The sequence below is a fragment of the Colius striatus genome, chromosome 8 (genome assembly GCF_028858725.1).
Source record: "Colius striatus isolate bColStr4 chromosome 8, bColStr4.1.hap1, whole genome shotgun sequence".
NCBI lineage: Eukaryota > Metazoa > Chordata > Aves > Coliiformes > Coliidae > Colius > Colius striatus.
In genome coordinates, this window is record NC_084766.1 from 18226777 (window position 1) to 18253300 (window position 26524).

Here is a 26524-nt window from a genome sequence, read left to right on the forward strand (position 1 = left end):
CAGCAGCAGGGCCTCCCGATAAGGTACAGATAGCAGCAAGCCCTTGCTACAATGCACAATAGATCAGAAAGCCACAATTTCAGAGAGGTTACGACATGTGGGGCTTTGTGAAAGACCAGGTAAGATTCTACTCTACTTACTTCCATCGAGGGAAAAATAAAAATAAATCCAGCATTCATTCAAAAAGCCTCAGAATTCACACAAAATTAAAAGTATTCACACACTTCTACAGGTGTTGATTATGTTTACTAAATGGCACCAGATTTCAAGTGGTCACATGAAAGAGAAATCAGTAACGTTTCCAATTTTGCCTCTAGAAGCGGAATTTCTACCTTCGTATTTGCTACTTACTAATGGGAAGGAATAAAAGCAAGTTGAGTATTGACAAACCTTTAATCTATACATCTGCACATTTGGTTCACTTCAGTAAGTAGAAAAGATTTTCATACTCAAGTTATCTAGAGATTATGTCTATATATATATGTTTTTAAAAAAAAAAGTGTGGCTATATACATGAGACACGTACACAGAGGCTGGCAGGTACAGTGACGTGGGCTGGGAGCGCTGGCCCACCCGCCTCCGGGCCTCCGATACAGCTGTGTCGAGCTGCAGGTTATGGGCCAAGCCCAAGTGCGTGGCCTGGGCTCTCACTGTTCTGCTTCCTGACCCACTGGTACACCTCTAGTTGTGCATAACAGAATCTCAATAACTTAGAATTTGTTGTATAAAAACAATTCCCAGAAGTAGGACTCAAGGAACATCTCCCTGCTCCAACCCCTCATGTTTTTTGCTAATTGATTACAGAAGTCAAATGAAATTATGGCTGAAACCACTCCTGTGCTCCTTTTGTCTTAATCTAAACTAACGTGCATCAAAACGTTCTGCAGCGTGGCGTCCTTTGATTTCCTCATCTTCTCAATTGCCCGGTGGAGATCCTGCTGCTGCACGGGCCGAATTTCATCTTCGTCATGGCTGTAAAAGGAAGAGAGAAAGGAAGGGGCAGGTTAATGGTTGGACTCGACAACCTTAAAGGTCTTCTTCAACTTAAGCAATCCTGTGGGTGATTCCATATAGGAAAAAAGCAAGACAATAATCGAGATGCCAGGCCAATGCTGAGAGGTAGTCACTGAAAGGGGCAGCTCTGAGATGGAACCAGTGCCGCACAGACAACGTACCCGTGCCCAGGCAGGCCCTGCCAGCACGGGAGTGCCAGCACCACACCAGATGCACCAGCATGCGGGCAGAGACCTGTGAGCACGGCACAGGCTTGCCACCTCCAGCACCATGCCCTGGAACAGTCACATTGACAAAGTCACATTCAATAAAGGTGACTTATTTGTTGGAGTTTTTCTTCTTGTATGGTGGCAATTTGGCAAGAGAGAGAGACCCTCCTGCTTCCTGCCAATCACAGTGAGGTTTCCTACACCTCCACACATTTGCAACTCAGTGACGAAACATCAAGGAGTAACCGAGCAGTGCACCAGCTGGAGCGTCCTCCGTGGCTGCTGGGCTACCATACATACGGAATAGACACGTACGTCTCCTCCTCACAGGCAGAGTTAACGTATTCCCTGACACACAGCAGTGCTGCATCCCGGCACATTTCCTTCAGGTCACTGCCTGAGAAACCGTCAGTCTCTTTAGCAACTTCCAGAAGATCTACGTGCCTGTCCACCTGACGAAAAACAAAAAGTCAGACCATGAATACTCTGAAGTCGGTTCCGTTTGGTCACCAAGGACAAGAAACAGTCACCTCCAAGTATTTTTACCTGCCCTAAGGTCTTTTTCAATCACCTTTTTTTGAGCACTAACAGAAAATTTTTATTACATTATGCTTTGAACCCTCTAAGTACTTCATGTCACTAAATGAAACTGATGCTTCATCTCATAAAACTCTGTGGATGATTAAAAAATAAGGCAGAAGCACCCAAGGCAGTTCTGTTACTGACAAAGCTCCTGCACTGTTATCCCAGAGGAGGAGAAGGAATGTTGAGAGCTCACTGGCTGGCAAAAACTGGATCACAACAAAAATGACTGTTTTCCAACTGACCACACCAGCTTCCTGCAGTGGCGCTGCTTGTTTTTGGTGAATGGCTCAACCAGAACCTATGTGCACCTTCTCATCTGCAGACAAAGAACCGTGACTATCCAATGAGTCTCTGTCCCACATGGCCACCAAATGAGGAACCCGGAGGCAAAATGACATCGCTGACACTGGGCACTAGATCAGGCTGAACTCTTTCTAACCAAGGCCCCAGAATTGCTCAGCCTGTTTACAGAATCTCTGGTACCAACCCCTTCCAGCATATTTTCCTATGCCTCAGTATCTCCTTTTCAAAAAGTTCAAGCCAAACTAGTCTAACAAAAGGCTGAAATTATGGGATGACTTCTGAGAGGGCAACTAGTCCATAGTGATAAAGACAAAGCCCCAGGTGTAATCTTTGGTATTTCCAGCTGCCTCTTCAACCCATGCACATCCCAGGATAACGTGGGAAGGTGCTGACATCCCACGGGCACCTTTCCAGTTCCCTGCCATCCCTCCTGATTTCTTGAAAGACAAGAGTAACAGTGATACTGTCCTGTTGGCTCAGATCTTGAGCTTCTACCTGAGCCCCAGATCCCCGACCTACAACTCGGCACGCAGTGCTCTGGTTTGGGCCTGGAGGGAGCCACTAGCTCCCAAGGCATGGAAATGAAGTTCAGAGCAGCCATGGGCTTACAGCAATGCCTCCCACAGCCAGGACAGCTGGCTTGGCAGCAAGTGCTGTGCTTTTATGCACACACATACGGAAGGCAGTAGCAGTCAGCTCTGCATCTGCAACGGGTTTGCTCACTGTGGGGCTGAAGGCAACCAAGAGCTGAACAGAGCAGCGCAGCTGGCTAAGAATAAACAGTAAATGGGCATGTGGGGTGGCAGGCATTGACAGGGATTTCCCTTCAAGTGAGAAAGAAGAAAATAGATTTTAATAGAGGGAAGAAAAACAAGGCATGACAACACCTGGTGTGTGAAGGACTGCCAGAAGCTTCTCAGCCTGGCTGAAAACAAGCTGAACTTGAAAGATCCAATTCCTCCTCCTCCACCTATGGGATAACCAATACAGGCTGATTTTATCTTTTTCCCCCTAAAAAATGTTATTTGTGTGGTTGTGTTTCACTGTAAGAGGCCTGATATACCTTGCCTTCTTTCAGGTCCACATTTGGGAGCCTATTTCTGCTGAAGGCCTTAAGGGCAGGGTGCTGTAATGCCAGGCCCAAGTGCCAAAGAGAAGGAGCCCACAACCACCCACATGCAAGGTCTTCAGTGGCTGCACGTATCTGGGGAGCCTGTAAAGGACTGTTACTTGGCACATGTCCATAACACCTCTTGAAAAGGAAGCTGAATCTGAAATCACCATTTGCAAGAATCATAGAGTGGTTTGGGTTGGAAGTGACCTTGAAGATGATCTTTAAAGAAGGCTCTGGGGAGACCTCAGAGCAGCTGTCCAGTCCCTAACGGGGCCAACAAGAAAGCTGGAGAGGAACTTTTCACAAGGACATGTATTGATAGGATGAGGGATGATGGTTCCAAATGGAATAAGAGGAGACTTAGATGATATACTGGGAAGCTGTTCTTCCCTGTGAGGGTGGTGAGGCACTGGCACAGGTTGCCCTGAAAAGCTGTAGATGCTCTGCCTCTGGCAGCGGTCAAGGCTAAGTTTGCTGTAGTTTGGAGCAGCTTGGTCCAGCAGAGGATGTCTCTGACTGTGGCAAGGGGGTTGGAACTGGATGATCTCTATAGGTCTGTTCTAACCCAAACCATTTGATGATTCTATGTGCTCACACCTACCCTTTCCCTTCATCTTGGAAGGCAGATGGTGACACAAACACCATGCACAGTTGTGACAGTATCTATAGTAGTTTTCCTCCAAAGGAAATACGAACTCGGGATCAAAGTGCAAAAAGCAGCCATGTCAAAAAATGTTCCTCCTTTCTTGACTTAAGTCAAAGGACCATACAGAGTTAAAAAAAACCAGCATCTCCTCTCCCTGCTTCACCACGTCTTGACATTTCTTTCACAGATCAAAATGATTTCCAAACATGATTCACCTTCAGCATCTTTGGAGAGATAAATATATTATCTTGTTATGTAACAAGAAAATGGAGACAGAAATTCAGTGATTTTCCTCGGAGATAGTGATTCACCACAAAATCCAAGCCTGCCGTGACTGAGGCTCACACTTAAGCCAGTAGGCAGCTCTACTGCTTTGATTTAACGCCACACCTAAAACCACAAAAGATTCCTAAGTTACAATCAGAAATACCCTCATAGATAATCACTACGTCACTCCAAGACAGTCAGTCACGAAACATGTTTTCCACGACTCCAGAGCTTGCTCTCACATAAACAGAAACACAGCAAATGAAGCATTAAAAGGAGTCTACTCACATTTTCGTTTTTCAAAATTAGCTTCAAGATTGCTTCTCTTTGTTTCAGAGCCTTGAACAAAAGAGACGAAAGTTATTCGAGTACAAACCCAAACTCACATGATGTCTCTCTCAGTTTTGCACAGCATGGGCCTCAGTCACAGCTCAGCAACACAGTGAGATGCAATCCCCAGGAGGAAACCACCCCCATGGCAAACGATGCAGCAACACGGGCACTGTTGCAGGGTTCTGCTGGGCACTGCTGCGTGCCATGGGGTACTGCAGGGTACTGCTGGGCATTGCTGGGTGCCATGGGGTACTGCAGGGTGCTGCTGGGCACTGCTGGGTGCCATGGGGTACTGCAGGGTGCTGCTGGGCACTGCTGGGTGCCATGGGGTACTGCAGGGTACTGCTGGGTGCTGCTGGGCATTGTCTGGCACTGGAAGGTGCCACGGGGTGCTGCTGGGTATTACCAGGCACTGTGCTGGGTGCCAGCACATTGCCTGCGGGGCACACGGCACTCAGCCCTCCAGCAGATCTGCTGACACTTGCCACATAGACAGGGAAAACACCCCCACACTTAGTCTGACTCTGCCCTAAGCAAAAGCAGCTGTCTCCAAAGATTCCCCATCATCTTTCAAGGGGGGCAGACTCTCTAGATCTAGAGAACGGTTTCAAAATACTTTGCTAAATCAGATGAAGAGGATAACGTGTTCTGCTTCGAAGAAATAATGAATTTAATTCTATAGATGATGCTTGGGAAATTTTAAGCAAAATAAATCACATACTGTGATGAGGATACCAAAAGAAACACGTCAGCCCTGAGCATGTGCTAATGGTGAGGTAAAATACAGGCAGCAAAGAGACTCTTTCTTGTGTCTCCCAAAACCAGATGTCCTAAATTCACTGTTACAAAAGGAAAAAAACAATGCTCTGTAGATGCTCTGGCAGCTGAACAATTGATACTCTGTCTCAAAAAATACTTCTGCTCCTTCTCTCTGCCTTGCAGATGATTTCTTATGAGACGCTTCAACCTCAACCTTAAGTTATAAATCTCCGAGTCTTTATTGACTCCACAGCAACACTACTTGTGCACACTTCCAATCCGCAGCATGCAAATTGTGTTGGCCCGCAGTAAAATGGTTGTAACCAATCTTGGTCACATCACCAAGCACCACAGACAAGAACAAAAGACAAGTGGTAAGTTCATGAGGTGGTCACAGTGGAGTAAGGAAAATGACGTGCCTGTGCCCTACATGACACCTTCTGTTGTAATTCTGACCCTGGAAGAGGGAGACAGCTCCTGTGATGCCCTGAGGCACTGTTCCCAGCAGATAATTCAGCCTTCTAACCATTGTTTTTGATAGAAAGGCATGACAAGATACCAAAGTACACATCCTTGCCCCTTATTAATTCAAGGGAAACTTGAGGATGAGCAAGGTGTTTGAAACCTCATGAGCAAGCACCACAGAAAAGCAGTTACAAATGCTTTGTTTCGAAAAGCATCCGCCCACAAGGAGTGAAAGCCAGTTCAAACAAGATGAGCCTGGGAACATGACTCCTTTCTTGCACAATCAGTAAGAGTTCTACTTCTCCAGTTTTGTCTCTAAGTTTCTGTAAAAATGAACACTGAAGGGTATTTCTATAGCCAGAAGGGAATATTGAGAGCTGTGACCAAACTCTTTATAATACTGATACAAAAATGTCTTCAAAGGTAACTAAAATACCTTGAAAAGGACAGCAATAGCAAAATTTCTATTAAGGGTAACCTTGTGACAGCTGACCTAATTGATAAAGGCCTTAATTAATGACTGTTTGGCATAAACAATAAGCAGAATAAAACCAGCTCTACAGATTGCTCGCTGTGCCCAAGTGGGAAGGCCAGAGCTTGGACACACAGATTTAGTTCCTTCTTCTCTCCCTGAAAACTAAACACTGCATATCGAGGAGGTATCAATGGTAGTCAGTACATAGCTGCTTCTCAACACTATCCACCCACCTGTCAACCTCTCTCAGAAGGAAGCCTACACTCACTTTTTTGCTTTTTCTGCTTGCTTTAAGGTTAAAACTAAGCCCTTTCCAGAGTGCAGCGTCCAAGATCTCCCATTTTTACAGATGAAGGGGGAGATGGGTGGGATGCTCTCAGAGCACAGGGAGTGATAAGACCCAAGTAATCAAGCTTTCTGTAAAAAACTTCACCTTAAAAAAGTTATAGATGTGCTTCTAAAAAAGCTAAAACTAGATCAAAATAATACAGTATTTCTTTGAAAAAAAAAAACAACCCAGAGAACATGAGTTTGCTGTCTGACAAGGCACCTGCCCACAGCTCAGGCAGCGGGTAACCTGGTGTGACTCACCGGCTGGTTGATGTGAAACCGGGTTGGCATTCTTCTCATGATTGCAGAGTCAAGATCCCGAGGACGGTTGGTGGCTCCCATCACTATGACCTGCATGCATCAACAGAAAAAGCTAGTCAGTCTGAAGCTGGCTTTTGAAATCATTGTTGTAGTGGAGTTTCAAAACCAAACATGTGACTCCAGGACTTTATCAAGAACATCAACATTCAAAGAAGTTTCTTGGTACTGATTTCAGCAACTGGATTTAAACAGGTAGCTTAAGAGAGCATCTCAGAATGCCATCTGGGAGGAGATTTTTACATTAGTCTGAAGCCTTCTGAGCCCCACTTGAAGGTTCAAACTCTAAGTAACCCAAAACTTCTAGTTGCAAGACTTGGCCGTGTCTCTTTAGTTCCCGGTGATCTGGAAGGAACTTGAAAGGAGATATTTCAATAAGATTGTAACAAATGTGGCAGTTTTGTGCCACGTTGAACAAAAGAAATGCAACCAGTTCACCAGGATGATGGAACTGGGAGCTTTCATGTGCACTAAAAGGTTCATTTTTTAAAAATAGCATTAACAAAAAAAAGCAAAAAAGAAGTAAATCCCTACATGCTCTCAGCAGGTGTATGTGCCAAGTTAAATACAAGGAGAGTATTTACCTCATTTGACTGCATTCCAGCTCTTTGTTTAAGAACAAATTTACTTCCCATTCACATCAGCCTTGTTTTCTCATTTGTTATTTTAAGTTATGTACATTGTAAATACCCAGTCACAATAGTGAAAAATGTCAGGGAAATTAAACCTCCTATCAACCCAGCTTCCTGACAGGCTTCTGGTCTGGGGCAACTGTTGGCTGGACTCCTGGTGTGGAATCACCCTGCCACCTGCAGGTTTAATGACATGGTGGCAAATTCCTATGCACACTTTTTGAAGCCTTCACGATCTAGAATGCCTTATGCAGGTGAGGGCTTTGCATTCACCTGTGTGCAAATGGACACTGATGTTCCGCTGAGCTGCCCCTTGTGAAGAGGCATGGCCATACACACCATGTGCCACCCTGGCTCCGCATCCAGGCCCACAGCTAGACCCCAACCATGCACCCACAGCTGCAGCCCAACAGGCTCTCCCTGCAGGTTCTGCAAATGGGGGACCCTTCCCAGGCACAAGTACAGCTGGTCTGGGCTTCCAGACTTAACTGTCCCTTCAAGCTCCGCTTTCCAGGCACTGTGCCCCAAGTTACTATTGGACTTGAGACTTGCAAGTTTACCCCAAAGCTGAACACGCTTTTCAGGTGCCATCAACACAGGAACAAGTAATACTCATCACAACTCTTATTTGCAATTTCCCTCTAGCATTTGGAATTCTTTTTACTGTAATAAAAGCTGAACGTAATCCTTATTAAAAGAAAATTTGCTTGGCAAGAATCAGACAGGCAGCCTGAAGCTCCCAAGCAAACATTTGTAACTAACAAAACTGCCTCCCCAGCAGTCCAGGCTACATCAAAGCCCTCACTTACAGAACTCTTCCTGAATGGTAGTGACACCTTAGGGAGGAGCCTGAAACATGCTACTGAAACAAAACCTCCAGAAACCCAAATTGACCCTTGTGGTGTTGCCAGACAACTGTTGCATTTTACTTCGGTAGCACCCAGCCCTGAGGAGATACAAGCAGGGCCCGTTCCAGGTCCGCATGCTGAACTCAGAGCCTGAACTTGAGGGATGGGTGAGACCACATTTTGTCTTACTGCAGGGAGTGAAGAATGTGACTTGCTCCAAGAAGTTGTCAGTATATTGGGAAAACAGATTCAGGAAACGTGTGCTTGCATGACTGTATTAGCTGCCAGTTAAGTGTTCATACCATCAGCCTCTTATCCATGATAAGCAAACACTACTTTAAAGCTTCTCATCATACACATTCACTGCGTTCTATCAGTTCTTGACAAATCAACTGAAAAAAATAAATCTTTAGCACAACCTTGAGAGAAGGAAAAGCATCTTTTACAAAGAAAGAACAGAGGTCTGAGCATCAGAACCATTCACAGAAAAATACAGAATAAAAAGGCTGAAAATCTTGAAATTGGAGAATAAACATCCTCTTTAAAGGGATAAACAACCTTCAAAAAGGTTCCTCCAGGTGACCGTTCAGAAACACACCAAGCAGGCTTCATCTATGCTACATTTAAGTAATTTATTTCATAAATGTTTTTGTTTATCTGTTTTTACAGCACCAGCAGCTTTTGTATTATTTTTTTCTCTCCCAAATACAATACTTCTGTCGAGATCACGGGAGGGAGACAGAAGCATACAGGAATAACGGGATGGACACTGGGTGCCATTTCATAGAACTTGGCTTTTAAAAACATCAACTCTTACACTGTTTCAGATTAACTCCAGAGTCCAGTACTTGTCTAATGCTAAAGCAATGCTTTTCTGGAAACAAATCAACCAACCTGCAGCTGGGATGACTACTCAGATCTTTTGACACCTTTTCTGAAACCAGAGATTGGCTTCACCTGAAGAACGTATTGTTCACAAAACGTGATTCAAAACAGTTTCAAAGTTCCCAGTTTTGGCAGCTCAAACAATTATCAGATTACTGAGACTTGAGACACTCCTGAAAATAACACTTCTTAATTAAAACCAAAACACCTACAAAACTGGTCTTCTCAAGAAGAAAAATGATTCCTTAATAGTACTCATCTCACTTCCATAATAAACTGGTAATTACTGACACACAGAGGTAAAGAAACTTGGCAGTTCTCCCTGCAAGCCATCCCCAACCCTTCCCAAACCACTCAGCATGTGGTTACCGAGAGGGAAGAACCACACGATTTTTCTCCTCATCCCTCCTTACTTGGCAGTTATAGTCAGTGTCCAGCCCGTCCCACAGACTCATGAACTGAGCTTTCATCATAGCTGTAGCTTCATGGTCAGAACTCGACCGACTTCGTAAGAAGGAATCTGTATGAAAGGGTAGAGCAAAGCAGTTTATTTTTAATCCTGCCATAGAAATGACACTGATTGGTCACGTGCAGGCTTGTGCTACCCTTTGTCCTATAAATACCTTTTTAAAAAAACATTGTCAACAAGAATGTTTCTTAAGATGTTCTTCAGAACAGGCAAGTGGAATCTCACATTTTTGAGCACATCTTTTAAACTATGTTACACAAGTGTGTACCTATCACACGAGACCGTCCCAAATCTTGTGCTCCAAATTTTCACTTTCCTGAATTCATGGAAAGTGTGATTTTCACCTTAATTTCTCATCCAGAGATGGAAGCATTCAGATTCAGGCAAGCCAAAAGACACTAAGGCACAGGAGAAGAGCAAGCTGCAGAATCGATGTAAGCAGGCTTAGTTACGTAGATCTCTAACTCTGAAAATGGCTACCTAAAGAACTTCCAACAGCTAGAAAATCATGTTTTTCACATCTATGCAAAAGGATAAAAAGCATCTTAAGAACATAGCCCCTTCTTAACCCGAACTGTGGAAAGGTTAAAAGCTTTGTTAGGGTCTGTTTCTGCAAGCAGTACAGATCGCTGTAAGAAGCACCAGAGCTACGACAAGCAATTTTAACTGAACTACTCAAGATCCCAGGGACTAAAAACTCACGTGACATGTCCAAATGCACTGACCCACGGGCTCCTGCGCCGTCTTCTCAGTTGAACTTCCCCTCCTACTTACAGCCTTATTAAACTATTATTCTTTATCTCTCCTAAATATGTATCTAATTTTCCATTTATGTCCCATCACGGCAGAAGCACTGTAGTGTATTCAGGGACAGGTTTCCCAACAGAAGAAAAAGCTTTCCTCACAAACCACCTTAGACCAACCAAAAGTAAACAGCAACTCATTCTACTTGTAATTTCCTTCACTGATACAAGGATGAAATACACTGTTTTTCCTAACTTGCCACCATTACTTTACCATACCAATTATATACTAAACCTTGTCCAATTATCACTCTTTTTAATGAAAAGATGACAGTAGATCAACATACCCATCAACTTGAACCTAGAGTTTAATGTCACTTTGCTACAGTTACCTAAAAAACTAGATAGATTTTTACCTATTTCATCGATAAAAATGATGGATGGTTGGAGCTTTACAGCAAGGGAAAAGACAGCAGCAGCCAGTTTCTGAGACTCCCCATACCATTTGTCAGTCAGTGTGGAAGGTTGGAGATTAATGAATCGACAACCTGCTTCCTTTGCTGTAGCTTTGGCGATCAGAGTTTTGCCACAACCCGGAGGGCCATAGAGAAGCACCCCTGAAAAAAAACCCAATGTTAATACTCTCCATTTGCTGCATAAGCTGTGCTATGGCAAATCTGACAGCACTCAGGTGGGTATTTTATCTGAGTTTTAAAAGACAAGAAACCAAGTTACACTGTGTTCCATCAAACCCAATCCAATACATCAAATCCAATACAGTATAATATAGTATTTCTTTATTATAACATTACAATTAAGAATACTCAAAAAGAGGTAAGGTGAAATTGAAGGAAGACATTTGTCTGAAAGATGACTGTGACTACAAGTTTACATAAAACTAAAGCCCTATTTATTTCCTGTAAGCATTTCAAAGGTCTTGTTTTATAACCAGTTTCAGTCTTGTTAATAAAATTTAGCAGAGGGGGGAGAAAATTAAGTACAAATAAATACGACATCTCAATATTATTTTTAAACTTGTCCTAGTCAAAGAATTCACAGCAGCATTTTTCTAATGTAGTTGTAAAGAAAGTAATTTAAAGGAAAAAAAAAAAAAGTCGAACAAGCCTCAAACACAGAAAATTACTACAGAGGTTTTTCTTTTATGTGAGTGACAACCACAAACATCATTGCTCTAAAGCAACAACTTCCTATTGACACACAATGTAAGCCACTAGCAAAACCAGGGAGGTTGTCCTATATGGAAAGTCTGCTTTAAGAAAATAGTATTTTTTTCTTACAGCTTATTAGACGATAACACTAAAGCAATTTTCCAAATAGTTTCAATTTGTGACTTAAAGAGAAAGTAGCCTGGGAAAACAGTCTGTTACAAAGGTGCTTTGTTTTCCATCACAAGACGGTCACTGATATAGGAAGTAATTAAGGGTTTTCAGAGAATTTCAGAAGACAATATTCCAGGTATCAGAGCAGCGGAGGTAAGTTTTGGCATTTTGTCCAACATTTTAGGTTCAAATTCTGCTTCTTTCAGTATCACATAGGAAATATAGCTGTAAGCATTCCAACACAGAGAGTCTAACTTCTGCTTTATTGTTGGAAAGTTTGTTATCTGCCAGTTTCCTTAGTGCCTCAATACTGTACAACTCAACCCCAGAGAAAATCAAGGCATCTCCAGAACGAAACTGGGATCTTTTCCTCTTTTGAATGACTGGGATTTCTAGGACTAGAACAGAGAGACGTCTGCAAGAGTAGCTTACATCAACGTCTCACGTTTGTGACTTCTGTTTCTATGACAGCGTAGAAATATTAACTGAGTGTATGAATATGTATAGCACACTCGTAGCTCATGTCTGTTCAAGGACAAGTTGGGGTATAAGAAGAAAAAAAAATGACAGTTTTGGCAGTTAAAAATACAGGCTACATAGATGAGTGCACCAAGATGCAACATCAATAATTGCAAAGCAATTATCGCCTCATTATGAAGAGGAAATTTATTCATAAGAGGAAAAACCTGCAGGTTTTCCCTGGCATCAGTCCTAATGACTGCACTTTGGACTGGCAACGCACTTCCTCTTCGCTGAGTAATCAATTTTTTTTGAGTACCAACACATAAATCCATAATGCTTCCTTCTTACCTTTTGGTGGCTGTAAGAGCCTGGAATTCTCAAACAAGTATTTCTTCTTGATGGGCAAAATGACAGTGTCTTTTAAATCTGTAATAACATCATCTAAGCCTGCAATATCACTCCAGGTCACCTAATATAGAAAAAAGGTATTAGAAGTGATCACCATAGTCCCTATCAACCAAAACCATCCACAAGCTTAAAAGTGCTGCAAGGCCTCAAAATTAAAAAGGACAAGCAATTAAAAAACCTCTGCTCTCAATCACGACATTTTAGCATTAAATCACAGAGACATTTTTAATGTATTTCTGTAGATACATATATATGACAAATAATGTAACCCAAAGCCAAAATCAAGTTATTCCACATCTGAAATGCTTCCATTGAAGTAATACAGAAAACAGTTTCTTACATGCATGCTAAGTGGGTCTACAAGATGTGCAGCAATACTCATTTCGTATTCAGTAAGCTTGACATTTTTCACTCCAATTTGCTTCATTAGTTTTTCAGCCTGCGTGAAATAAAGCACCGAGAAAGTTAGAGAAAGAAATGGGATGCTTAACTAAAACCCAAGTTTTTAAACAACTGCTATTTGGAGCCTGAAAAGCTCCTCCACAGGTCACATTTAAAAAAAAGTTAGATCCTTCTGAAGAAGAAAGTTCAGCCACTTCCTAATGACTTGTCATCACTCGAACGAAACTAAGTCATAAATTCCAGTTCCCATCGAGTAAGTGTTGAACCAGCCCTCCCACCCCCAAATCCACATGTCATATATTATGACCTGAAAGACAACCAAAATAAACACTAAAACACAAAGTTTGCGGACAGAATAATTTTGCAGACATATAGGTAACCTCAGTATAAAAGAATTTCCAAAACACTTTACTCCATATAGACTTTGTACAGGATTCAGATGAAAAGTCTGAAACTTGTTTTTAAATAGAACTCTAGAGTTCTTTCCCATGCTTAATTGTCTTCATTCACAGCCCTGCAAATAATACACACATACTTTGATGGGTGATGTAATTGTGTTACTATAAAAAACATACCCCCCAAACTGTATCAAGGAGAGATTTACATATTTTTTAAATTAAAAATATAATGCACAGAGGCCAGACAATTTTTTTCGATGTATTGTTTTCTTTTTCCTTTTAAAAGTAATTTGTTGTGCCAAAATGCTTTCACAACTGAAGTTTCTCATTATACCCAAACTTGTGGTTAAGTCCAATGTGCTCTCGGGATATTGCAACCTCTGATATAATAGCTGGCACCAGCACAGATTGGGAAAGCTGATTTTAAACCCGAGGCCAATGATTTAACTGAACATTTCATTGAAAAAAGAAAAAACATCCAAACCAGAAATAGGTTGCTTAAAACTGCTTTTGGAATCAGTGAAATTTCTGTCAGAAAAAACAAACATGGAAAAATGTTGCAACATTTCCTTCAGTACTTTCCAAAGGAAACATTTCACTTCTGGTTCTGAAATGCACCCCAATCTTTTCTCAGCACATTAACCCCCATGAGTCATCCCCATTCAACATCAGAAATGAAGCTTTTTACTTTTTTCTCCCTTTCCAGGGCACCTCCACTGCTGCTGGACATCAAGGGAGAACAGTGTGAGAAAGCGCATGCTATTCTTAAAAAGGTATTTGGAGAGCAGTGGTCATCTTTGTTGTAGCTAGAGTCCCTGCCTCTATCATTTAGTTGCCAATAAGTGATAAAGAATTAAGTTATTTCTGTCCAAGGTTTTAAAAAGCAACAGAGAGACTGATGAGATCATTATTTAATGTGACTTCCACTTAGCAAAACTGCCAGCAGCAGAAAAGGTGCTGGGACTACACACTTGCAGATAATTAGACAACATTGTGCTACCAATCAACAGCTTTTCTACCACTTCAAGCAAAAAATTCTAACTAGTTATAAAATGCACATACTGAAAACATTTACAGCCCAGATCTCTAGATACACTAAAAAGTAACTCCAGCTGTCTTGATTATACCACATGGGTTTTTTTCAATGTGCTGTTGTTTATTGCAAGTCCAGTTTTCAGTTCTCAAGATTTTTCTATATGAACAGTAATGAAGAAGACAGAATTTCACAGAAATATTAGTTAACAAAATCCTACCTGTTTCTGAGCTTCTGCTTTTTGCTTTCTGGTTGGATCAATGGCATCAACCATCCATTTAATGGTAAAATACGTTACAGCACCAAATATGGTTAAACGAAAAATTAACCCGATCACTTCATTGCGGCTCAGGGGACGTGAAAATGCTTCAGCATGGACCATTTTGCCTCTCAATGCTAAGTGTAAAAAAAAGCACAGAAGGAGGACAGAAAGAAAGAAAATGAAACACCTGCTTCACACTTAAAGACCACTTTATAAAAACTGTTTCTCAAGCACAGAATGGGCATAAAGCTTACCATGAAGTTACAACAAAATATCTCAACAAAAGCACAACCCCTAAAACTGCTCAAACTGAAAACGTGCAGCTCTGGGTGTAGCGATGATTTCATTTTCACTTTCAGTAAGCAGAGAAGAAACAGCAGCAACAGCTTAGGCCTTACTTCTTGATTGACTACATGCAAAGAGGTTCTGATTTCACTCTTCCCTGAAGATAATCTGCATTTCTTTCAGATGGTCAATAGCTAAGTTAATAAAGATGACTTTATTTCAGCACCAAGTTTACATTCCCATTAAGACTGATGTTTTGTGACTGCTTGTGATCCAAGAACGCTAAATCATAGAGACAAAGACTACTACACGATTTAAATAGGGTGGTCTTTTCCTTAAGAGTAAGTTTAAAGGAAAGGCACCCAACTACCCCATTAAAGAGCAATCAATGACTTGTATCTTAATAAAATGAGGTTAAGAGCAGGAGCCTGAATCTAGCAAAATATATTTTGAGTTATTAATATCCCTGGAAAGCCGAGAATTATGGATGTAGCACACAGCTATCAAGGGAAAAAGGCTGGCTTCTGCATGAACCAAACCCAGGAAGTACAGCATCTTCAAACTAAGGGGACATGCTACAGAGAGGAAAAAAAATCTCTTCCTAAACCACTGAAAACTACTTACAAAATCAGGGTCCTCTTTCCCTAATCTACCTTCTCCTCAACTTGTGGGGTTTCCGCTTGAGAATCCCTAAAGTCCTCCTTATTCAACAGCCCTGTTTTCCTGCTGCAGTGGCAATTCCTTTGGCAGCTTCCAGCGCTCCCTGGCTGCTCTCCAAACAGAGCTGTCAGCCAGAGAAAAGCTAGACTGCCTACAGCCAAGGTACCCTGAACTCCCCCTGGCGTTACGCTGACCCCATATTCAGGTCGAGGTGATACGTGCCATAGATTCTGCCACAAGGATCCATCAGAATGGAATCTGGAGAAGCACTTCGGTACGTTTACCAAAAGATGCCAACGGCTCACTACTATATTCCAGAGTGCATCCTTAAAGAAGTTTTGCTTTAAAGTCTTCATTCTGATTAAAAATTAAAAATTCAAGGCTGGTGCAGTGCACACTTGTTTGGAAATCAAGTATGATTTGCCTGCTTAGGCACCTAAGTAATACAGAGCTAGAAGATTCTGCGTGTTCTTTTCAGCCTGATTTATTAAAATAAAAGGGCCATATGTTCAGTGAACAAGGAAAAAAAATCTTCAAAAAAAGCCCCCAAATGCAATGAAAAACCCCACTTCTCATGCAACTTCTCATTGCCCTTGTAAGAAAAACCCATAACAGGAGCGAATTTTCAGTGAAACCTTTCTTAATGAAGCTCTGCTTACTCTGCATGAAATATTTTCTAGGCAGATCGCTGAGATACAGTAAGTGCAGTTAGCAGAACAGCGAGCTCTAGGTCCACAGAGCTACCACTGTGCTTCATTTTAGCTCTGCCTGTTTCAACGCTTCAAACTGAAGAGAAACCAAAAGGAAATATAGTGCTGGTTCCTCTTCAGCTCTCACTGCGTGGCAGGAGGGAAGTCCAGTCACGGGTGGGAAACCCTCGCCTGTCCCTGAGCCCTCATGGCTTCGCTGCCATGAACTCGGCTTCACTCCCACACCGTCCTCCCGGCTGGTGGGGCGGCTCAGAAGAGGCGGCCTCTTCGCGGCCAAGCCGCCGACACCGACGGCCTCACCGGCACTCTGCCGGGGACGGAGCTAGCAGACGGGAAGAGGCAGGGCCGCCCTGCTCGGCCTCCCGGGCCGCCTGCCAGTGAGGGCAGGCTCAGGCGTCGGGGAGCCCAGAGCCCTGCCTGAGGACGGGGCGGCGGCCGCCCGGGGCATGGCCGTGGCGGCGCGCTGAGACGAGAGCGGCACCGGTGAGGGCCGGGCCGGATCCGCCGCCTCTGACCTTCCCGCTGCCCGGACAGTGGCGGCGGGCGCTCCTTCGCTCTCCCGCAGGGTCACTCACCCGTCGGGCTGGTCTCTCGAACACGCGGTCGACGGAGCGCGGCGCAAGGGCGGCCGCCCGGGCGGAGGGAGACAGAGAGCACGACCGAGGCGGCGGCGGCGGCAACAGAGGCACCGCGAGCCCTGGCGCGGCTGCGACGCGTGCCACGCTTCCCGACTCCGGCCGGCTCCCGCTGCCCCGTACGAAGGTTCCACCCGCCGACACAAACGCCTGCCCAATCCAGCCCTCGGGCCGCCTACGAACGGAGCCGCTGCTGCCCTTCCCCCCACACAAGGGCCTGGCCATGCATGAGGCCGAGTCTGCCCCGGCACACGCCTCCTCATGAGCACGCTCGTCCCTTCTGAAGACCGACATTTGAGAGAGGAATGTCTCTATTTCGGACAACGCAAGGTTTGGCAGATTTAGGATGCTGCAGGGATCAGTCAGAATGAAAATAATTTACATTTAAGAATGCACCGGCAGTTTACTGAGGGATATTGAGGTAATACTTTTCCAGTTTCAACTTGTGATCGAAACGATGGCTTCACTGTAAATATAGAGGAATAGAAAAATGTCCAGGAAAAGGTTAAAATAAGGGGATCTCAGTGATATGTGTAATTAATCCAAGGTTTTGGTAACTTTTCTTCAATCCTTCTGCTCTTGTGTCGGTGTGACTGAAGTTTTAAGGCCTCTCAGATCTGGCTTTGCTCTTGAGAGAGTGCCTTGTCCTTTTGTTTTATTCATACCTATAACCCATACATCGTCCAAGACCTTCCTAACAAAATCCAGCCTGCTTGCTGGGGATCACAATTTGTCAAGAGTATTTAGGTCTTTATAAAATATTAACTGTATTACAGCCCATTTTTAAACATCACCTCTTGTACACAAATGCAGGTTCTTCACCCACTGAGTCTACTGAAATTCCTGGTGGCTACCACAGACAAGAACTTGTGGAGCAGGTACGCTGCTTCTGCTCTCCACTGTACCTCTGTCACTACCACCCCGGGCAGAGAACATGATGACACAATTGTTCCCACAACTGACCTGAAACCCAGGCACACTCTCCAGTGACCCAAGTGGGGTGTCATCCACCCCACTGGTATCCATCCCTCATTACATTGCTGATGCATGATGCTTACATTATTAAATCCACGTGCAAAAAAAAACATCCTCAGAGTGCTTGTTGATTTTTAACAAAGCATGCTTCCAGCAGTTTTGGTTCAGATCAATTTATTGGATTAATATACTCCAAAATCTCCCCCAAAATTAAAAAAGTTTTGAAGCAACTTTTCTTCTTCATCAGTATCAGTGAATGGGTATTTCCCTTTCGTTGTGTGCTATAGCTCTTCCAAATAAAAAGCATATTTCATCAGAAAACAAATGTATCAATGTCAATGTCTACTGATTTACAGAAGGCCTTTGCTTTTCAGTAAAACTTCAACAGTAAGATTATAATCTTCTAGAGAATTCTTTTTTCTCTCTCTAGATAGAATAAGTGAACAGTTGCCCTTTGATGTTGTAAAAACAAATTATATATAATCAGTGATGTGGACAGTTTCTGCTATTAACTTAAGGCTTATACTCATTCTTGCAATCACCCCTTTTGAACAGGGAATCATTTCACCATCTGCTTTTCATGCACTGGGAAAATGTTATTGTGTTCAATTTACTATTACCATAGGAAAATATTTAGGACTCTTCTGGTTTTTTCTCCCACTCATGATAAGTAATATTTGTTTTGCTGCAGTTAAGGAGAAATGCAAGTACCTGCACAAGCTGAAAACCTACATTTTGTTACTGCTGTGAGAGCTGTGGTGGTAACCTTTGACAGAAATCCTCTGCTGAAACATAATTTTTAAAATGTTGAGAGATGGGAGTTTTTCAGAAGCTGACCAGGTTGAAGGTGAGATTTATGTAGAATGTGCAAATTGGATTGGGTCCTAATTTCTCAAATTATTAAGATATTTCTTCAACAAATATTTATTAAAAATAGTGAGAAACACCAAATTGACTCTGCTTTCCAAAATCATCACAGAACCATTTAGGTTAGAGAAGACCTTTAAGATCAAGACCAACCGTTTCCCCAGCCCTGCCACAGCCACCACTAAACCACATCCCTCAGCATCACAGCTACTGGGCTTTGGAATCCTTCCAGGGATGGGCACTCCACCACTGCCCTGTGCAGCCTGTGACAGCATGACTGCCCTTTTGGTGGGAAAATGTTCCTAATCTCCCAGCTAAACCTCCCCTCGTGCAACTTGAGGCTATTTCCTCTTGTCCTGTTGCTTGTAACTTGGGAGCAGAGACCAACCCCATCCTGGCCACAACCTCCTGTCAGGGAGTTGCAGAGAGTGAGGTCTCCCCTCAGCCTCCTTTTCTCCAGGATGAACACTCCTAGGTCCCTCAGCTGATCCCCAGAGCTTCAAAGCCTTTACATTGCTGAAGGCTCAATGTAGGATTTAATTCATGCTAGTTCTACAGAGGTCTCCATGAAGCCTCTATCCCTCTGGTACTATTGGAGCTTTCCCCTTTTGCCCAGACCTGTCCATGACAAGGTTTTGTTTTGCCTTCACTTGTGCCGTCCGTACATGGGATTGATTAGGAGCTGCAGAAGTCAGGAGAGAATACCAGCCTACTGCTGACTGGCTGGTCCTTTCCAGCATTATTGTGAATAGGCTCTTCATTTTCCATTTATGTCTTCCAGTAAAAGTATCTGAAAGACAAATGTACTAGAAATCATGAGTTTATACTGGAAGAAATAATTTCTTCATGGCACCTTCTGTCCCCAGGAGCTTGGTGTGCGTTGGCCACTTTGGATCATGGAGCATGCTTCCTACTCAAGGACAGGTATAGAAAGCAGTAACAGAAGTTGAAACTCCCTTGGCATAATTTTTTTCTAAATCTTGGTTTTGTAGCTGTGGAGAAAGTGAGTCTTTTTGGTTGTTTATTTTTTATTGATATTGAAAAATGAAGTTGCAAATTTGCCCTCAAATTGAAAAATTTCAGATGGAATATATGGATGACTTGGTTGGACTCTAGGAGATTGTAGCCCTTGAATTTGGGATGAGAAGGTCACTGAAAGGACCTAGTGTAGGAAAACTAATTGGAGAAGATGGAGGCCACATGGTGTATGTACTGTTTTGCTTTTGACTCCCTGGTGCTTTACAATGAAATGTGTTATTTCTGGTGAACATCATTCTCCAGTGCAGGCTGACCTGAGCTTTGCCAGTGATATGAAGAGGAGCAAGATGAGAAAGGGGAGGTGTATGAAAACCAGCGGGATCTGTGAGGGTTGGAGGTAGGAAGGAGGTTTGCAAGACATAGCAAAACATGGAATAGGGATGAAATGAGAGGATGAGAAAAGAAGGCAAAGTGTATGGAAAGAACAAAAGCAGAGATGGGAAAGTAAAGAAAAAGCAGGAGGAAAGAAAAGACCTAGAAACAGTGTCATCATCAACCAAAGGCTGATATTTTTTTCCCCAGAAGACTCCTCCAAGCTTCACTGACTGATCAAAGACTTCCCAAGTAAGAGGATGTGGTATATTTTATACCATTTTTTGCCATGAATTCATATATTCTCTCCTTAAAAAACTTTGTCCATTTGTGGCATTTTGTAGCAATGTCCCACAGTTTCACTTTGTGCCATGACTCTCCCCTGCCCCTCTTTATTGTTTTGACCGCATTGCCAGCTAGTTTCACCTGGAACTCCTACATTTTATGTTGAAGAAATGGCAAAGCAAGCAGTCCCCATCCAACTCCTTCAGTAACCTAAGATATAGACCCTCGACTAACTTTTCAAAGTGAGACCTCAACTGTACAGAGTTGGGGATGGAAGCACAGCATGGGTATTAACAGTAGCATAATTACATTCTCTTTCCCTACCAACTGCTGACATAGTCCTGCAGGTTGGATCGTGAGATTTCAGTAGTGGTTGTTGTTACAAAGATCATCACTGCAGTGTGATGAAACTCAGTCCCAGGCCTTGCTAACACAATGGTCACAGGTATCTACGGCTCAGACTGCTTCTTAGCCTTGGTTTGACTTGGAATTGAGAATCTAGCAAAAGGACTTTCAGTTAAGCCATGTCAAATTCCTAGCAACTTACATGCAGTCAGGTTCTAACAAGAGAGGGGCAGGACTTGAGGACTGTCAGAAATTTAAAGACGGTTTTGGTTTGCTAGCCACGTCTATATTTGTCTACAGATAACCTCTATGTCCAGGACCAAACACGGGTTTCATGGGCTCATTGCATACATTTGAAGATTGGGAAAGGAACAGTATATCTTACTGTGTGCAAATGAGTAGATCCCAAAATAACCGTGAGCTACCGATGTGATCACAGAAACAAGGCCCTGAAAGGTCTTGGGAGCCTTTGTGGAGATTGGAAGGGATTAATACCATTGTCCTTGGTGCTGGAAAGATATTCTCAGGAACACTGCATGCCATTCTGGTCCTCTGTATTGAAGAGAAAGATACAATAATGAAAGGAGAGCAGAAAGTTGCTGCTGAGATGAGGGCAAGTGAAAACTTAGGGCACTCAGCTAGCTTAGTGAAATCAGATAACAGCTAAAGGGACACTTCTGCCCATAAGTGCAAGTGTAAAAACTATGGTGAAGGAGCCAATGGTAGCACAACAAATATATTTAGCATCACAATCAGAAGAAGGTTCTGGGAACGGCTTCCCAGTGCAAATAATGGTGGAAAAAGATCTTAAGATGAAACTGGATACATTTATGATAGCATTTGCAAAGGCTGAAGGCCACAGCAACGCAGGAAATCCCTCCACCTTATGACCCAGTTTATTTTGAGCCCTTAAAGGCAAAGTGTAGCATTGCACCCACCCACTCCTCCCCTGCTCCAGCCACCTACAGCTAGTCTTCAGCACCATGCTTAAAAGCCATTTAAAGACCAAACAAGACACTCAGTTTATCTTGTGCTTTGGAATGCCTTTTTGCTTTTTCTCAGAAGGAAAAGTTTTGTAAAGTATTGTCTAATTTATAGATGCAAAAATTGATATATAATCTTCTCATAGAGTACTGTGGCTTAGCCTTTTTTTCACACTTATCAGACTTTATTAATCAATTTCCCATAGCACCCAAACAATATGCAAGTGGGGGCTATTTTTCCTCCAAGTTGTCCAGCTCAAAAGTATTTGACAGCTAGTCCCTGCGCTGAGGTAGCAATTTTGAGGAAGGTAAATTTACCAACTTATTTTCCTGGCAATCATTTCTTCAAATGTATTACCTGGCAAACTCTCTTCTGATACCTTAGCAGTTGGGACTGACGCTATTTTCCCGCAGATTCCATTCCTGATGCTTCACAGAATTTGTACCTTCCAAGCTGCTTTAAAATTGTGTTTTGTATTACCTCGCTAGACTATTCCAGCTGTCTGCACACAAAAGAAAAGAAAAAAAAGCAAAATATCACACACGCAGCCGCCTCATCCCTACCAAACTATGAGAAAGATGGAAACCGCTGAGACTGCAGCCAGTATTCATATTCAGCTGCTCAGGCTGCGACAGGCTACCTGATGGTGATTTTGTTGCAAATCATTAACGCCGGCGCTTCCCAAAGACTTTTCAGCAGAGAGTGAGAAGAACGCTGTACAATGGAATTTATGTGTTTAAGTTTTACAGGAACTTAAAGGCTGATTTGGAGATTTAGAAGCAGCGCTTTTCCCCCCGCCAGGATAACTGATCAGCGGAGGAAGGAGGGGAACAGAAAGCTCCACGAAAACAGCACGGCGACGACCGCTGTGACCCGGGGGGCGGGCAACTCTGACGTCCCCACGCGCCGTGCTGCGTTGCCGCGCCCCGCCCGGCGGCTGCAGGGGGCGGTAGGTGCTCATGGACGGCAGCGGGCGGGGGCGGATGGCAGCGGGCGGGCAGCGGCTACAGCCATCCCGCAGCGACGAGCTGACCCTCCTCCCCCCACAGTAGTTACTGCCCCCCCCCCAGCGGTTACGTAAGCACAGGCCCCCCAGCCGGCTCAGGCATCTCGCCGGGGGCGGGGGGCGCAGCCGCTGTAGCGCCTATCAGCGCTACGGGCAGACCTGCCTAGGATGCGAGAGCGGGAAGTAAGCCGCAAGGGCTCCTAGGCCACAGGAGCGAAAGGGCTTGGAAAGGGCCCGATAGCGGCTCCCGGGGGCAGCCCACTGGCAGCAGGGAAAGGTGAACTGGGCCTCGCTCCCGCTCTTCACGGCCCGGCCTAGCCCGGCCACTTCCGCTCGCGGGGGGAGGGGCCGCCGCGAGCGCAGCGGGCCGCCCACGTGATCTGTCGCAGCACCGCTGGTCTGCGCGGCTGCGGCATCGTCACCGCACCTCCTGTATCCCTCCGCCACCTCGTCCCCGTGGGGCAAGGAGAGCGGGGGTAGCGGCGCGGCGCGGCGCGGGAGAGCGGGGCAGCAGGCCGCGGCGGGGCGGCAGGGCGCGGCGGGGCGGCAAGGCGCGGCGGCTCGCCGCCAGCTCGCCGGTTCGTGGGGGAACTACTTTCTTGTGGTGGCGGAGGCGGTGGAGGGGGCGGGGCGGCGCTGCCTCCCCTCTCGGAAGCTGCAGCCATGATGGGAGTCTAGTGCTGGCGCGGCGCTGCTGGGCGCGGAGCAGGCCGGGGGGGGGATGAGCCAGGCTGTGCCGCCGGGCCGCACGCCCTGAGGAGCTCCAGCCGCTACTGCTGCCCCGCCGCGGAGTGCCCGCCCGCCCGCCCGGCGGCGCGGCCCCACCGCGCGGCTCCGGGCCCGCTGCCGCCGCCGCCGCCCCGGGCGGGGAGCGGGGCGGAGCGGGGCCGGGCCGGGGGGGCGCCCCGCGCCGCTGTCACCATTGCTGGGGCCTGGAGCGCCGGAGAGCTGCTCTCTCCGCCTCCGCCTCGCTCGCCTCAAAGACGGCGGCGGCGGCGGCGGCACCCTCAGGAACTCGGCCCGGCTCAGGACCCTCTCTGCTCGGCCGTCGCCGCTCCTCCCGCCCCGCTCGGCGCAGCGGCGGCAGGAGGAGGAGGGGGCAGCCGCCGCCGCCGGGAGCCGCCGCCGCGGGGGAAGGCGGGCCCGCCTGGGACTGAGCCGTCGGCGCAGCAGGCCCCGCGCCCGGGCCCCCCCGGCGGCCGTTGGCCCGCCGCTGCCTCCCGGTCCCGCGCCCCGCCGCCACCCGGCCCCTGTGCGCAGTCCCGGAGCGGCCCCCGGCTGCCAGACATGACCGCCATCATCAAAGAGATCGTCAGCAGGAACAAAAGGCGATACCAGGAGGATGGCTTCGACCTGGACCTGACCTGTATCCTGCCGCCGGGGACGCGGCCCGGCACCGGGCGCTGCACATACAGCTATTGCATCAGACCTGCCCGGCGGTTACCTAACACGCTTCCCGGTGCCGCTCCGCCAGGAGGCCGGCGGCTGCCGCCGGGGCTCGCCCGGGCCCACCGCGCCCATCTTCGCTGCCGCCTCGGCCTCCTTTTGTCCAGGCGGCCTCTGAGCCGGGCTCCGCAGCCTGGGCAGATTAACGGGAGCTCCGTGATGACGAGGATTAACGTTAGCGCACCTTGGCAACTGCAGCCACCCTGCCCACTGCCACCCCCGTGTCGCCGGGGTGCTGCGTCCCCTGACACAGGGACCCCCTGCCTGCTCGGCAGAAATACGCATCTGCTGCTTATCTCTGGTCGTGTTGATTTTTCGACTCACATAGCAAATACGCCTGTCCCGCCGTGACTCACGGCCAGAGGACTTTTTTTTTTTTTTTTTTAATGTAGTAACTCGACTTGCAAATACAGTTGTGGCAGGCCTTTTGCTTTACTCAGCTTGCTTCAGCCTGCATGACTGGAGAGGCAAAGACGGTGTCCTCTGCCCTGGTTTCTCTTATGTTCAGTAAGACAGAGCTTGTGCTTGGTTGTTGTACAAGACAGCAAAGATCTCAGTCACAGGAGGTGGAATTCGCTTCTTCCAGGTGGAAAAAAATACCTCTAATAAGTTGAACTGTATAGAGGCATAATGTATGGTTTTGGTGGCCTTTCAGCTGGAGCAGCAGTAGGCAGATATTTAGCTTTGAATGCCTGGTGGAGTTAATGGTAGGTAGGTGCTGTGCACCAGGCATGGTTTTTCTCTGGTAGAGGAAGATGGTTGCTACATTTGAGAAGTTTTGGAGCAAGAACCTCACTTAAGAGTTGGAACTGTCCTAAGAACAGTGAACGTTGACGGTAATATTCAGAGTTAGACTTCTGCGTGTAGAGAGAGTGCTTTTTGTTCTGCAACAGAATCAGCATGACGTTTATTGGGTTTTGGAGCGATGGCACTTGTGTTCTAGCAAGTGCTACAAATAAAACCAGTTCTTGGGCAGGACCAAACCTAGTAACAGCTGTAACTAGCACAGAACTGTTGAACCTTGGCCTAAAATTTTGGTAGCTTGAAAGTGGCCTGAAAGGTTTTGCCTTTTAACAGGTGGCTGCTGAGCTTGTAGTTAAAAAGCATCAGCTTTAGCACATAATTCCTGCATTGTTTGTGTTTACATTAAAATACAATGTTAGGTTTGTGTTTTGAAGTGTCTGTGACTAGGGCAGCTGCACTGCCAACATTGGCCAGTGCCACACTTCACTGCTGGCCTAACACAAAAGTCCTACTTCGATGTTTTTGATTCTCAGCATGACGGATTTGCTGGTAACTTTAGGAATATGAAAAGAGTTAAGTGGAGTTGAACTGGTGAAGTTTTGGCGTTAGAGTTTGGTGTTTCAGGTATCTGTGTCCACATGTGCCATTGGTAGGGAGAGAATTTTTTTTTCTCCCAAACAGATGTTTTTAACTGGTCATATGCTCTAAGCAAGATGATTGGTCAATGTTGAACCCGGATTTTCTTGCTTGAGGTGTGATAAGCCAAATCAAGTTTATTGTGCTTTTTTTCACCTTTTTTTTTTTGTCTTACTAATTTTATTCTTAGAATTTTGCATTAGAAGTAGGCCATTGATCACTGGGCTAGTTAATCTAAAATAAGTAGCTGGTTGCAATTCTGTAGTGAAATTTACAGAAAAAAGGTATTTTTGTCATGATAGCAAAAATATCTCAGTCATTTTTAGTGGCTGTTCTTTTTTCATGGCTACACGTTTTGAGCAGATAATGAATGAAGACTACTGCCTATACACTATGATGGCTTTGCTTAAAGGCTGATGTTGCTGCAGAAGTAAAATTTAATTTATTTATTTCTGTGGAATTTTCTTAGAGATGTTCTTTTTGCAGGGCATTGATGGAATTGTTACTCAGTTTACCTGGTAGCTGGAAAATAACCTATTTATTTCTTACATGCGTAGAAAAGGGACCGAGCTCAGAGTTAGGTCTCTAACTGTGTCATGTTAGAAGAAGGAGAAAGCTTGAAACTGAAATGGGCTGTTTGCAAAGATGTGTTGTGCGGTAGCAGGACCAGGGTTAAGTTCTCAAAGGTACTTCTTGCTGTGTGCTGAAGCTGAAAATTTTGAGACCTAAACTAGCTAACATCTGTATTTCTGCTGTTGGTTAACTCCCTCTGCACTTGTATCTGTAGGAGCATCCTCTGTTACAGATTACTGGTTATTTCAGGGTAGCTGTTTTTGTCAAGGTAAAGGATAAAGACTCATGGGTTGGACAGCCCAGTGGTTTGGGCATTTAGCCGG

General features: G+C 45.1%; 2 protein-coding genes and 1 long non-coding RNA gene across 3 annotated transcripts in view; 1 reads left to right on the forward strand and 2 right to left on the reverse strand.

Annotated features, from left to right (window-relative positions):
• Positions 1 to 230: 230 nt before the first annotated feature.
• ATAD1 (ATPase family AAA domain containing 1) lies at positions 231 to 17102 on the reverse strand. The gene is made up of 10 exons (XM_062001772.1): positions 16931 to 17102; positions 14659 to 14834; positions 12946 to 13044; positions 12546 to 12666; positions 10812 to 11012; positions 9597 to 9703; positions 6762 to 6851; positions 4427 to 4477; positions 1539 to 1675; positions 231 to 972 (listed from the first exon to the last, which is right to left on the reverse strand). The coding sequence occupies exons 2-10, from the start codon at positions 14818 to 14820 to the stop codon at positions 852 to 854; spliced, it is 1089 nt and encodes a 362-aa protein (XP_061857756.1). The 5' UTR covers positions 14821 to 14834; positions 16931 to 17102; the 3' UTR covers positions 231 to 851.
• A 4208-nt stretch (positions 17103 to 21310) lies between these two features.
• On the reverse strand, positions 21311 to 22702 carry LOC133625978 (uncharacterized). Its single transcript, XR_009819201.1, has 3 exons — positions 22437 to 22702; positions 22154 to 22298; positions 21311 to 21364 (listed from the first exon to the last, which is right to left on the reverse strand). It is a non-coding gene; the product is annotated as an uncharacterized LOC133625978 (long non-coding RNA).
• Positions 22703 to 23483: 781 nt separating this feature from the next.
• PTEN (phosphatase and tensin homolog) overlaps positions 23484 to 26524 on the forward strand; it is a gene marked incomplete at its 5' end in the record, with an annotated part of 48984 nt that continues 45943 nt past the window's right edge. The window contains one exon of the mRNA XM_062001694.1: positions 23484 to 24168. Coding sequence (XP_061857678.1) covers positions 23484 to 24168 — 685 coding nt within the window. The remainder of the gene's footprint in view (positions 24169 to 26524) is intronic.

What these genes read in the sequence shown, in the direction of transcription:
- ATAD1 (XM_062001772.1), bottom strand. Translation starts at nt 14,820, where the DNA reads ATGGTCCATGCTGAAGCATTTTCACGTCCCCTGAGCCGCAATGAAGTG. An exon ending in AAGCAGAAGCTCAGAAACAG is followed by an intron (nt 13,045 to 14,658) that starts GTAGGATTTTGT and finishes TATTTCACGCAG; the next exon opens with GCTGAAAAACTAATGAAGCA. An exon ending in CATTTTTATCGATGAAATAG is followed by an intron (nt 9,704 to 10,811) that starts GTAAAAATCTAT and finishes CCTTTCATACAG; the next exon opens with ATTCCTTCTTACGAAGTCGG.